The 12,706-nt window shown below is 45.3% G+C and overlaps 1 protein-coding gene across 3 annotated transcripts in view; it reads left to right on the top strand.

Annotated features, from left to right (window-relative positions):
• Positions 1 to 12,706, top strand: part of LOC126570764 (uncharacterized) — a 118,594-nt gene that overhangs the window by 58,139 nt on the left and 47,749 nt on the right. For all 3 annotated transcript variants that reach the window (XR_007607854.1, XR_007607856.1, XM_050228746.1), the window contains exons 2-6: positions 6,172 to 6,281; positions 7,408 to 7,503; positions 8,728 to 8,863; positions 8,950 to 9,083; positions 9,237 to 9,453. Coding sequence is in view for 1 of the 3 variants with exons in the window: in XM_050228746.1 (XP_050084703.1) it covers positions 6,172 to 6,281; positions 7,408 to 7,503; positions 8,728 to 8,863; positions 8,950 to 9,083; positions 9,237 to 9,453 (693 nt within the window). In the remaining 2 variants the exon portion in view is untranslated. The remainder of the gene's footprint in view (positions 1 to 6,171; positions 6,282 to 7,407; positions 7,504 to 8,727; positions 8,864 to 8,949; positions 9,084 to 9,236; positions 9,454 to 12,706) is intronic.

The following is a 12,706-nucleotide window of genomic DNA, read 5'->3' as shown; positions in this document are numbered from 1 at the left end:
GATATGTGATGTCGTTTTAAAGGAAAATTAAATACCTTTCAAAACGCAATAAGTGATATTGTTCATATTAATAATTGTAACATAACTTTTTTTAGCTTTTTTGTTAGTTGATATATCACGGGCGGTGCCTTATTTATTCGGAAAGAGCTAGGGAAGTACAAAATAGAGAGAACAGGCATTTCCTCCTGCTCTAGAACCCTTATACAGGGGGGACTCGGTGTGTAATTTTCTTTACTGACGTGAAAAATCACGAGTGCACAAATACAAAAAGGAATGGGTGGTTGCTGGGCTGGATTGCTGCAAAAAATGAAGAGCTCTTTCAACACACAATTTGGAAAAGATTGCCTGCTAGATGGAAAGCAAACAAAAAAAAAACTATTGGCCGGCGACTAGCAAAAAAGCATCCAAGCAAAACGACAAAATCAGATTCCATGTAAAACCGTAACTTTCGACGTTCGTTGAATTAAATGTTTCTATTTCGGGCGAGTGTGCTATGTGAACGTTTATCACTGTACCTGCACGGGGACACTCAGGATGGGTGACATACTTGATCGCTAGTAAAGAAGCAAAAATGGATTTAGTACACGTAGTCGATATGGCCTGTTCCTACGCTCCTGTCATCAGCGAGCGCAGTGACGAAAGCAGTTATATTTCCGGATGTGGGTGAAGTGGGGAAGGGAGAACCGACCCGCCTGCTAATAGCTCATCTCCGACGACTGGGGCCTTCATTAGGGGCGCCCACCGTGGTTAGCACCGTTAACACCGTCAGGCTTCCGCGGCTGCTCGCGGTCCCATTAGTAACTTACCAAACCCACCATCCCCCCATCCCCCAACGACTGCCCGGGGGCGTCATCCGGAACGGAAAGGAACGGAACGAGGGGGGGAAGCTAACGCGTTTCAGAACACACCATCGCACCGTCATCGGATCGCAGCGCTATGGTGGCCAAAGTGGCCACCCTCCCAACCCCCATCCCTTCCTTCCACTTCGTGGGTGTGATGGTAATTTAGAATCGATCATCGATCAGCATCCGCAACTGCAGCGGCGGTCGTTTGTGTTTGTGATACGAGGATACGAGAGTCAACAGTTTGCCACACGTTTGGCGAACGGAACGGAGCTGTGATAACGCGTCTAGGTGACATGGAAGGCCACATACCCGCGTCTGTTGCCGGTTGCCTTGGACTTCCTTCTCAGGATACTGCTGCTGCTTCGTTAAGCCTTCGATGCAGTTACACAGCGTCGATAGCATGCGAAAGCAACAGAGAGAGTGTATGAGAATGAGAGAAAGAGAGAGAGAGAGAGAGAGAGAGAGAAAGAGAGAGAAAGAGAGAGTGTGTATTTAGGTCACCTGTGCCAACGAACCACAGCCGAAGTCGTCGTCCGGATAGCAGTAGAGCCTGAAGCAGTCTCTACTGAGCCGTCTCTCCGCCTCCGCGACCAGCGCGCAATGGATATTATATCCCCAGCGGCCCGCGGTGGGAGAGAGGCGATCCCGATGAGTGTGACGCGTACCCAGCAGATAAAACTATAGCATAGAAAAGTCTCACCATGGAAAATCACACCATCGAGTTGATACTTGATGTTGATGTTACTGGTAGGCGGCTACCGCTAGTGGTATGAAATGAAGTATGAAATGTGCCCATGGACTCAAGTATCTCATCTTTAATTATCTCAAACATGAGAACATGTCCCCATCCCCGTGTTATATACCCTCTTTCATTTTACCCTTTCTACCAGGTGTATGCATATGAAACCGACCTTTTTGATTTGCGAAAAAAACGCCATCAGGATTTATCCTACTTTAAAGTTGAATAAGTCTGTCATTTTTCAGCCGATTTTAAAAAATAAACCATTTTTATTTTGGTTATTCGATGTCATTTATTGTGCCATACTGAAAATATAATATCGATCAAATGACCGCCTTCAGTCTGCATACAAAAAAGAGGCCCTTTTTCGGGCATTTTACATTGTTTTGACAACATTTTGGGAGTTGTTTTGGCAATTTCAGCTCCAATATTTGCTCTAAGTTGTTTCGTAGTCTTCGGTTTGTTGGCATAAACCTTGATTTTCAAATAGAACCACCGAAAAAAAGCCAGCGCCGTCATATGCGGCGAACGAGGATTCACCATTCATTGTTCGACCGTAGCTTTCACTATTGACCGATTATTTTCAATGTAATGTGTGACAATTTCAGTCCGCCGTGACGACGGCGACGTGAAGTGATGCATTGCTAAAATGGCATAGATTGAAGTTTCAGAAACTGTCCTATTTGTCAAAACCAACTGAAAAATGACAGAGTTATTTATCTTTAAAATAGGATACTTCCTGATAACGCACCCTGTATTATTCTCCAAAGCGATGGCAATCGTTAGCTATACATTTCAACTATATCTTAGGCAGTTTTTGGATGCCTAACCAAAAAAACGGCAAACTGTACTATTTTTTCAAAATCCATCCATTTTTTTTAAATTTTCCTAAAAAATGGAAGCGCTGCTCAGCCATTACCTGCCCCAACGATACAAATGAATGTTCACTTGATAGAATCAAGTCCTGTGAGTTAGCCGCAAGAGCTAATTGTTGCCAATTGTGGCATTTATCGTGTCGTTGGCCGATATCCCGCGCGGTGGCGGAGCATTTTCATCGAGCAATTTTGTCGTTTTTGATATTTTGCTTTTTTTTCACAAGTCGCGGTTGAAATTGATGAATTGTTGCTTTTTATGATCATTAGTAAACGTTTTGGCCACTAAGGCCTGCAATTCGATGACTTCTAACATTTTCGATGGTTGGTGGTTTTCTCATCAATATCACTACTTTAAAATTTCTAAACCGCATTTTGCACTGTGTTTCAGTGAGAGCATGCTCACCGTAACCTTCAATAAAAATTTCATGCGATTCGGCTGCCGATTTTTTTAAATGGAGGCAAAAACCGAACGATGTCGGTGAATAGCAGTTTTTGAGAACGGAACTTGCCATTTCAATCGCAATGTAAATATTTGCTATAGTGTTAAATTAGAAAAAAATGCACACTGATTATGTTTATCGGATTCGTAATGAAAAAAAAAATAAAACACTTAGACTGTCTTTACAGCTCCATTTGGCGTAGTTATAGCTTTAGAACGAAAACGTCGGTTTCATATGCATACACCTGGTACTTCCATTCTCGAGATGAAAGATGTGGCAATAGTAGCCGCACTCTGTCCTTGCGTCCACACTGTCTAGAATCTATTCCTAGATTCTGCCGTTTTTTTCTATTTCTAGCGTCAACACTGTTTAGAATCTAGGCCTAGAAACAGGCGAAGCCCGAATCATTTTTCAATTCGCATACATCAACAGACCAGTTTGACAGAACCCTGTTTGAAACCGATTAGAACGGCAAGTCAAAAATGACAGATATTTCCGCCCAGAAATTTTGTGGGGCTACATACATTATCTCCAGATTCTGGACAATGTGTACGCAGGGAAATACATTTTTCCTAGGGATGGGTACTTGAACGTTTAAGAAGAAATAGAAGATAGCTCTAGCTCAGCGGATTCACACTGTTCTCGCTCTTTTTAATTTTATTACACGTGCATTAAAGTTATTGTAGTGGATTTGTATGGATTTGACATTCTTTTTGTTTTGTTCTCCCATTTTTCGCTGCCGTCTAGATGCTGAGCTTAACAGTCGACTATTGTTTGGATATCACATACACACTGCACTGTGGCGAACTCGGTTCCAGACGTCAACGGAGTCGTGTTGGAAGTTTTCCGTAGTCCCACAGTCGGTTCGGACTCCTTAATAACACGCGAAAGTCTCGCGGGCTACTCTGTATTCGTTCTGGGCGTTCGAAGGTCACCTCGCACATGGAATGGGCGATGTTGGACGTGGACCTGGATGTTGTGTATGCAGCTGTGGACCGTAAATGAATAATAGATAGATATGGAAATGATGGACGCATTCTCTTGCAATCTTGTAACGAACGCACAACGCATCTAGGGAACTGACCAATGTTAGCTGCCTACTCTCCACCTTGCACTCTCAGTCTATCTCTCTTACTCTCTCTCTCCTCTCTCCTCTCTCTCTCTCCTTCTCTCTCTCTCTCGCTCTCTCTCTCTCTCTCTCGCTCTCTCTCTCTCTCGATCTTTCTACATCACTACTGGTGGCTGGGCTTCATTTTATGAAGGTTACAGGCTGGCATATATCTGCAATCCGGACTTTATATGACCGGACCTTTCGCCAACTTACGATTCCTACCTCGAGCAAGCAGGCGGCTGCCCCTTTCATTTCAGCAAACGGGACACATGTGGACCGGACATCCCGACATTTGCCGATCAAGGGCTCATGTTTTCCCTCTTCCACTCGCCTCTGTTTTCTGTCTGTCATCTGCCTTGCTCACCAATAGCCATCTCGTACTTGTCCTCGTCCTTGTCCGGGGGCCGTCATGCGTTTGCTCCAAAAGTGCCGAGTACCGAGCTACGAGGACGGCAGCTTGGGCTGAGTCACTCGCTCAATTTATTCGTCGACCGTCCACGTGGGTGGTCATCAGACGTGTCCTGTCCTATCCTGTAGCAGAACGTCTCCCCCTCCCCCTCCCTCCCACCTCTCTCCCCCGAATCTTCATCTCGAAGTGGTGGTGGTGGTGGTGGTTTGGGCACGCACGCACTGCCAGGGCTCCAGAGCAGATTATGGAAAACTGTTTCGGAATACCAATTGTGCTGACCGAGGGGTAGGGGAGAGGTCATCATGAAGCGTCCAGGAGTCTGCAAACCATCTGGGATTGGGGAGGGATTGTTGTTGGACCACTGAAGCTTCCAAATCAGAAGAGAGAAAAAAGATAAGGCTGAGAGGGCAGAGAAGAAGAAAGGAAATGAGAAAACGAGAAAGAGAGAGAGAGAGAGAGAAAGAGTAAGAGAGAGTGCGTGAGAGTAGAAAACGGATAGAAAGAATTAGAAAGTCAAATGAACTCTGGCAGAGGACCTCTGTGTCTATTCCTGCACCAACCGCGGCTCATCCATTAGCCTTTGGTGCGCCTTTGGTGGCCAATAATGATCTTACGGAGTACCGGGAGATGATGGAAGGGAGGAGAGGAGAGAAATATGCAAATATGAGTTCATGCCCCTGTATATACCATTGTGTGTGAGCGTGTGTGTGCGATGTACATCCTTCCGCAATCTGCTGAGTTGAGTTGACAGCAAGCAGCTAAAGATGGCAACGCCTTCCCCTCCGGGTCACCCCGGGACCCAGAAACGTTTGGCTATAGTGCTAGCTCTAGCTCGAGCTGATCACAAATAGCCGAGCGGGTCAGCCAGCCAGACACACTCACGTACAAGCACACAATTTCCCGATTACAAGATACGACTTGCGGGCACGATGGAGCTGCAGAGTCGAATGTAATGTGATTGTTGCTACCGTCCATCGTATTAACCGCAGGGAATGGAACCGTGGGCTTGGTCTACTCTAGTCCAAGCTTGACTTACAGTAGGAGTAACGGCATCGAAAAAGAATGTCCCGGACAGGCTGACCGTCTTGCGAGCGTCTCATCTTATCGCAATCCTATCCACCGGATCCACCGGAACGCTGTCCGGAACTATGAACCAAGGAATGCAGCGTTGCGCATATGTCACGCTATATTATCGTTTAAAGGGAGTGAGGTATCACAGTGCGACAGAGAGTGCGACAGAGAGTGCGAGAGAGAGAGCGAGAGAGAGAGCTTATCGATTAATGATTAAAGCTATCAGTAATGGTGCCACGCCACGCGCAATACTATACACGGCGTTAGTCGGAGCCGTCTACTTAGAGAAATGGGCCAGGACCTAGATACCACCTGCTCGGCTTCTCGTCCATCATCCTTTGTCCATGATTTAGTAGCGGGATATTTTTGTATTCATGGTATTAGCTGCGCCAGGTATTGTCCTGTGTGTGTTTCATTCCGGTGTTACGGCTCCCCTTCCATTCCCGGTACTTGCACCTAAGGAACATCCTCTTCCACCTAAGGAAGGGCACCGAGACACCCCTCCAATACTTTCGGTTCGAATCGAAATCCAAGGTTACATCGTTTCAGCCCACCACGAGGCTGTTGAAGGGGGGGTTACTCATTCCATTTTTCAGACACACACACTAACACCTGTACGAACATTAATATAAGCTGTTTCTTCCCTTTTTTTACGATTTTTTTCATGTCCAATCGCATCAGATGGACAGTCGACGGTGAACGTGCAGCTCGAGGTGAAAAAGTACGTCGAGCGGGGCAGCGCAGTGGAACTGGACTGTGAAAACGATGTCCTGCCCGATATCCTGTACAAGGTAAGCGTTTTCCACATCCCAACCCCCCCCCCCCTCCCCCACCCCTCCCAAAACATTAAGATATAAGTACCTATTGTGGTTTTCGAACGTTCGACAAAAGTTCACTCGAACGTCATTACAGCACCCAATCGAGCTCCCGTTCGACTAATCCTTGAGATGGATAGATGAATTCACTCGAACGATCGAGTACTCATTGCATTATGGTTTTCGAAGGGCGACTCGAATTCGAGAAAAAAATATTCCGTCAAATTTTGCATGCGGAAAGAATCACTGAGGTTTCGAATCCAATGTAAAATACGGAGCAGGAGGCAAATCTTCAGGGTAGAAAACACTTGCCGATAAACTTTGATATTTCTTATCACTATCACTACTTTCATTTTACTATCAGTAAGGTGGCGAAATCATGTTTTAAAAAAAGGTTGTTTTTCATCCGCTGACCGAACGCGCTCTCGATCGCTGTTCATTTTCAACAGCATCACCATAACTACCGGCTGCTCTGATGTTGGCAATGTATGCCTCTCGCTCTCGTTCTATTAAAAAATAGTGCTGTCTCATTTACTCTCGTTTGAGCTACTCGAACGGAAAGCTGCAATGCCAATTTTTGTTCAAATTGGTTCGAGATATTTCAATCGAGTTGTCGAACGTTCGAAAACCACAATAGGTACTATAGTTTGAAGGAAAGCCATGGCATGACACTGCCAAGCGGAAGTGCGGATCAACTGCTAAAATAAGTGGGGTCCTTTTCAGTGATCATCGTAGCTGGTCGTGGACAGCTCTGAATATCTCGTTCTCCTTTGCTGAATGCATAGAATCCATTCTGGTATCACGATCATGTTTGGATTCCGTTTTTTTGTTTTGTTGTTTTTCAACATTTTAAAGTTAACAATATTTTAATTAGTATTTAAGTATTAGGTAACTAATACTTAATGTTAATAAGAAGTAGTATCAAATATGGGAAAGATCCTTATTAGGACAAGTGGTAAATAATTGACCGGTTGGAGTTATCGCAATGTTCGATTGGATCTCTCATTTTACACAATATGCATGAACAGATCCAGAAATATTTCATAAAATAAATGCAAGAAAGGAATATATGACAAACCGATCAAATGCCTATCAATTCCAGGTTACGTTCCTGAAGGAGGATAGCAAGATATTTGAGTACATCAAAGGACGCAGCCCACCGTACCGCAACTACAGCATACCGGGCGCAGAAATAGACGTAAGTAGTAGCCGCACCAATAACACCTGTGGCCCTTGTGGCACACAGGTTGTGGTACGCCACGAACCCAACACCAGTAAGCACAGTATCGTGATACCAGAAAAGGGTGGCTCTATAAAATGGTCACTTATTGACAAAACCGAACTAAACAAAAGAAATATTACAACCGCTTGGTGTTGGGCCCGCTTCATTGCGGAATGGAGTCACAAATCAGACTGGCACCCGGCCTAGTCCCTGCCCCGTTTGCCGTGAGCGCGTTTGCTGGAAAATTTATCAATAAACACCTTGAACCACCGTGGCCACCCCCTTCCGCAACAACAATCCCCGCACCACGCCTCCCTCTTCCGACCGATAGCCATTTACCGCAAAGACCATTAGCGCAAACCCATTAAAAACATTCCTCCTAACCTAGCCTCACATTTTCCCGCGCCGCGGTGGCGCCTACGTTCCCCCTGGTGCGCGAGATGAACGGGGGCGGGGGTGTGGGGCAAATTTCCGAAAACTGCTGGTGGCGTCCTGTGCGAGAGGTCACGATGGACGCTACCACGGCCGGACACGGCACAGATACTGCGCGGCGCCAGCCATTTTACTGCCTTCCGTACCTCCACACAAACGCTCGGCGCCACCTCCCCCCCCCCCCCCTTCCATTCACCCCCGTTGAACATATGGTTCTTGGGAGTGTGTGTGGGGGGGGGGGGGGGGGAGGGGAGTGCTAGAAGGATGGCCCTGGCCATCATGCTTCGTGGGTCGAAGCTGATGCATACCGAAACAAAACATTAGCTAGCCACCATCCAGCCTCCCCCCTCCCTTTTCCGTTCACAAGGGGGCAATGTGGTTCAAGGTGGAATCAAGCGCCCCACCCAAACCCCACCCAGGCCCCACAAACTTTTGCACCGACTCCATCACGAACACCACCACCCTCTTCCCGGAAGTTTCCCTGCCACCACCATCACCCACTTTACCGGCATCATAAACCATTCAACGCCATTAAATGCCTTCCCCCGGAGCACCCCCTGTTTTCCTTGCGATCCTCACCCAGGGGGTTGCGCTAGGTGCTGCTGCTGCTCGTACTATTCACCTACTTTTCCGCGCTTTCGAGCACGACCACACCGATAACTATCTCACAATCCTATCGCTCTCTTTCTCTCCCTCGTTCTTTCCTTCTCCTTTGCGGCTGCTATCTTCCTCGCAATGGCGCCCACCATGGCGGGGCAAACCCTCAAGTGGAAGAAGGTAACCCCATCGAGGCTGACGCTGAAGAACGTGGACTATGAGGCGTCCGGGTCGTACTACTGCGAGGTGTCCACCGATACGCCCATTTTCACCAAGGCGTCCAACGATGAGATGCTCCACGTGATGCGTAAGCTCGTGTTGGCCAAGCCATAGCTACCCCTAGGGCCTGTCCGTCTATCTATCTCTCTTTCTCTCTTTCATTCTGTCTCTCAGTGCCCCAAAAGGGACCACCGACGATCGAGTTCGCCAAGAAGCAGCTGTATTATGGCGACACGCTGATCGCGAACTGTACCACCTCCCGGGCACGCCCATCACCCCACATCACCTGGTTGATTAATGGCAAACAGGTAGGAAGACCATCTGCCCTCTCCTCCCCCCCCCCCCCCCCCCCCCCGAATGGTTCGCTCCTTATCTCATTCTCTCTCTTTCTCTCTCTCTTTCTCTCTTTCTCTCTTTCTCTCTTTCTCTCTTTCTCTCTGTGGTAATTTCTCGCCTGGTAGGTGGATGACGTTCATGTCCGGCCGTTACATCACAGCTCGAAGAATAGCCACCGCTCGAAGGCTGCCCAGCAGAGCATTGGCCAGCAACAGCAACAACAGCAGCAACAACAACAGCAGCAGCAGTCGAACACGGTGCTCCACCACGGGAAGCTCGTCGGTTCCGGTGGCAGCCAGTCCGTCAGCGGTAGCCTCAAGGAGCTGAAGCAGCGCACCAAAGGTTAGCGTCAGCAGGCCCCTCCCCCGGTGAAAGAGGGTGGAGGGCGAATGTCTTTATAATAGCCAAACACACACACACACACACACACACACACGTGGGGCAGCGTCACGAGAAGACGACATGTGGCGCACGCACGGTGCCACGCAACGTGTTGCGTTCGTTTGCTGAGCTAAAAATAGACCACCTTCTGCTTCTCCGCTTTTAGGTTATATAATTACACGCCCGTTATTTCGCTCGGCGGTGTCCGGTGTCCCATTTTGTCATGTCTTTTGCCTTTCCGGGCACCCGGTAATGAGCCCGGTGATGAGTGGCCGGTTGACATGCTGTCGCCGATTGGGAAGGGGAAGAGATGGTAGTAAATGAGATGTAAATAGGGTGCAGCAACAGTGAGGGCGCGCGTGTTGAGCCAGCTCCAGTGCCCGACGTTGCAGGACAGACGATATCCGACGGATGACGCCGGACACGATCCGCAACGGTGGTACTGATAGCTAGCTACGTTAATTTTGGGATTGAGGGATATTATGGCCCAAGAAAAAAAATCAATCTATTTAGCTCCACAAAATCACTACTACATCGGAAGTGTTCAATGATAAGAAAATAAGGTGTTACAGGGTGTACCATATAAAATGAGAAAAGCATTTATCAAAGTATGAAGCTATTTTTGAAGGTGTTCTGCTGTTTTAAGCCGGGGATACATGAAGCGTAAACTCTCGTATAAACTCAGAATGTAATGCCAAAAAGTTTACGCTTCGTGTGGCAGGCATAATCGCATAAAAGTTTATACCGAAACGTCAACTGCAATTACATTCGTGCACCTGCAATTACACTATGCTATTACATCAATTACATGTGTTTTTGGCCACAAAAAATATAAATCGACGAGATAAGTTGATTTCTGAACATCTTCTTTAATATTTTAAGATTTTTTTACTGTATATTAGCAATTGTAGAACATTGAATCCATCATAACGCTACGCTTCATGTTGGTGCTAAGTTTACGCTTGCTTTTACGCTCGGATTTACGCTCCGCGGGCCTATAATCTTTTTGACATAAGTATAATCTTTTTGACATTACACTCTGAGTTTATACGAGAGTTTACGCTTCATGTATCGCCGGCTTTAGATATTTAAATTTGCTCTGTATTTCATTGCTTATCAAAAACAAACAAAACTAGAGGATTTGTCAGCCTGCTTTCTCAATTAATTTCTCCAAGCGGTTACGATTTCGAGGTCCCTTCGGTCAAATAAGTGTCCAAACTTAGAAGACCAGGGCTTGGTGGTAAAAGATTTCAGCGAGCCAACCGAGTATGGTGTAAGGATTCTCAGTTGTTAGGCCGAACAAATGCCCATATTGAATAGTCCAACCGATTTAATTCAGGACCGCTTGGAGGGTATAAATATTTCGACCAAAAATGCACGTTCTCCTTCAACCATGTTTGTGTGCGTTTAGACGTAAGGCATGGGCCTCAATCTTGCTGAATCTCAACATTTTCTGGTATTTCGAAGATTGCGCTAATTCATCCAAAAACGAGTTCCTTAAAAAAATTATATACTCAACAGTATTAATTTTAACATGGGATTTTATTAAAACTGGAGGCATTTTCAAATCATTAGAGGCAACTGCTCCAATCACCAATATTCCAGCAGTGTGCTTGAAAAAGAACTTCAATTTTATGTTCTCTGGAACATTCGTAGTCTATTCGTGCTAGAATTCCTTGCTGGATCAATCGTGAAAAGATTCTCATCAGAGAACACGGCAATCGATTTTTGGCGCGCGAAGCATACTTGACACTGTCGCCTTTGAGTACATTTTTCTGATCAGACAACTTTTGCACGAGTTCTTTTATACATCATTTGTTAGATATGAGTCTCACGAATACACCAATACCCCATAATGCCATACTGGTGTTAGAAAAAAAAACAAAAACTCCAAAACAGGGCAATCAAAACATTCTCATTTTTTTATGGTACACCCTGTACATACAAAGTGTTATTTATGAGCGAGTCCGGGTTTTCCCCGATCAACACTGTTTTTGACTATTGTGTTACATACAGGGTGTACCATAAAAAAATGCAAAAATCTTTTTTTGAAGTTTAAAGCCATTTTTTTATATTTACTCTACTGTTTCAAAGTATTTCTTTCGCTCTATATTTCTTTGTTTATCAAAAACAAAAAAAATGAGTGGGTTTGTCGGCCTGTTTTCTCAATTAATTTCTCCAAGCGGTTACGAATTCGAGAACACTCTCTGTAACATAAGTGTCCAACTTAGAAGACCAGGCTTTGATGATAAACGATTTCAGCGAACCAACCGTGTATGGTGTTATGGTTCACAGGTCTTAGGTCGAACAAACGCCCATATTGAATAGCCCAACCGATTTAATTCAGGACCGCTTGGAGGGCATAAATCATTCGACCAAAAATTCATGTTTTCCTTCAACCATGTTTCAGACCGTTAAGACGTATCGCAGGGGCCTCCATCTTGCTGAAACTCAACATTTTCTGGTGTTTTGAAGTTTGCTTTAATCCATGCTAAAACGTGTTCCTTCAAAAAAGTGATATAAACATCAATATTCATTTTAGTATTGGATTTTATGAAAACTGGTGCCATTTTCAAACTATGTTTTATCCTGTCTAAAGATGTTTTATCCTTTCAACTATTAAATTACGCTTCACCCTAGCTCTAGAGATTGCTTTTAAGTCATATTTGGCCAAGCGATGCAGCCAGGATCTTGAGATATTCGTCTCTTATGCAAGCTTTCATATGGATTGCACTGGATTTCGCTAACTTTTGCTCTGACGGATCTTACCACTTTTTCAGTGCGCTCAGATCGTTGCCGATCACTAAAGTGTTTCCTAGGCCTTGGCCCTTCATGAATAGAACGTTTAATCCTGTAAACAATGCCAAGATTACATCTGAGGACCGCTGTTATATCTATGAGATTTCTCTTGGGCGCGAAGCAAACTCGACACTGTCGCCTTTGAATACATTTTTCCGGACAGACATCTTTTGCACGGGTACTTATTATACATCATTTGATAGATAAGACTCACACGAACACAACGATACCCCATAATGCCATATTGGTGTTGAAAAAATACTCAAAACAGAGCAATGAAAGCATTTGCATTTTTTTATGGTACACCCTCTACATTTGAATAATTTGCTATTTAGTTTTTTAGATACTTTGAAAATCAAAGTAGTTAAAAAGCTAAATAGCAAATTACATAAGAGAAAAATGAGAACAAAACCCT

This window comes from Anopheles aquasalis, chromosome X, assembly GCF_943734665.1.
Source record: "Anopheles aquasalis chromosome X, idAnoAquaMG_Q_19, whole genome shotgun sequence".
NCBI classification, from domain to species: Eukaryota; Metazoa; Arthropoda; class Insecta; order Diptera; family Culicidae; genus Anopheles; species Anopheles aquasalis.
This window is presented reverse-complemented; position numbering and strand designations above follow the sequence as displayed.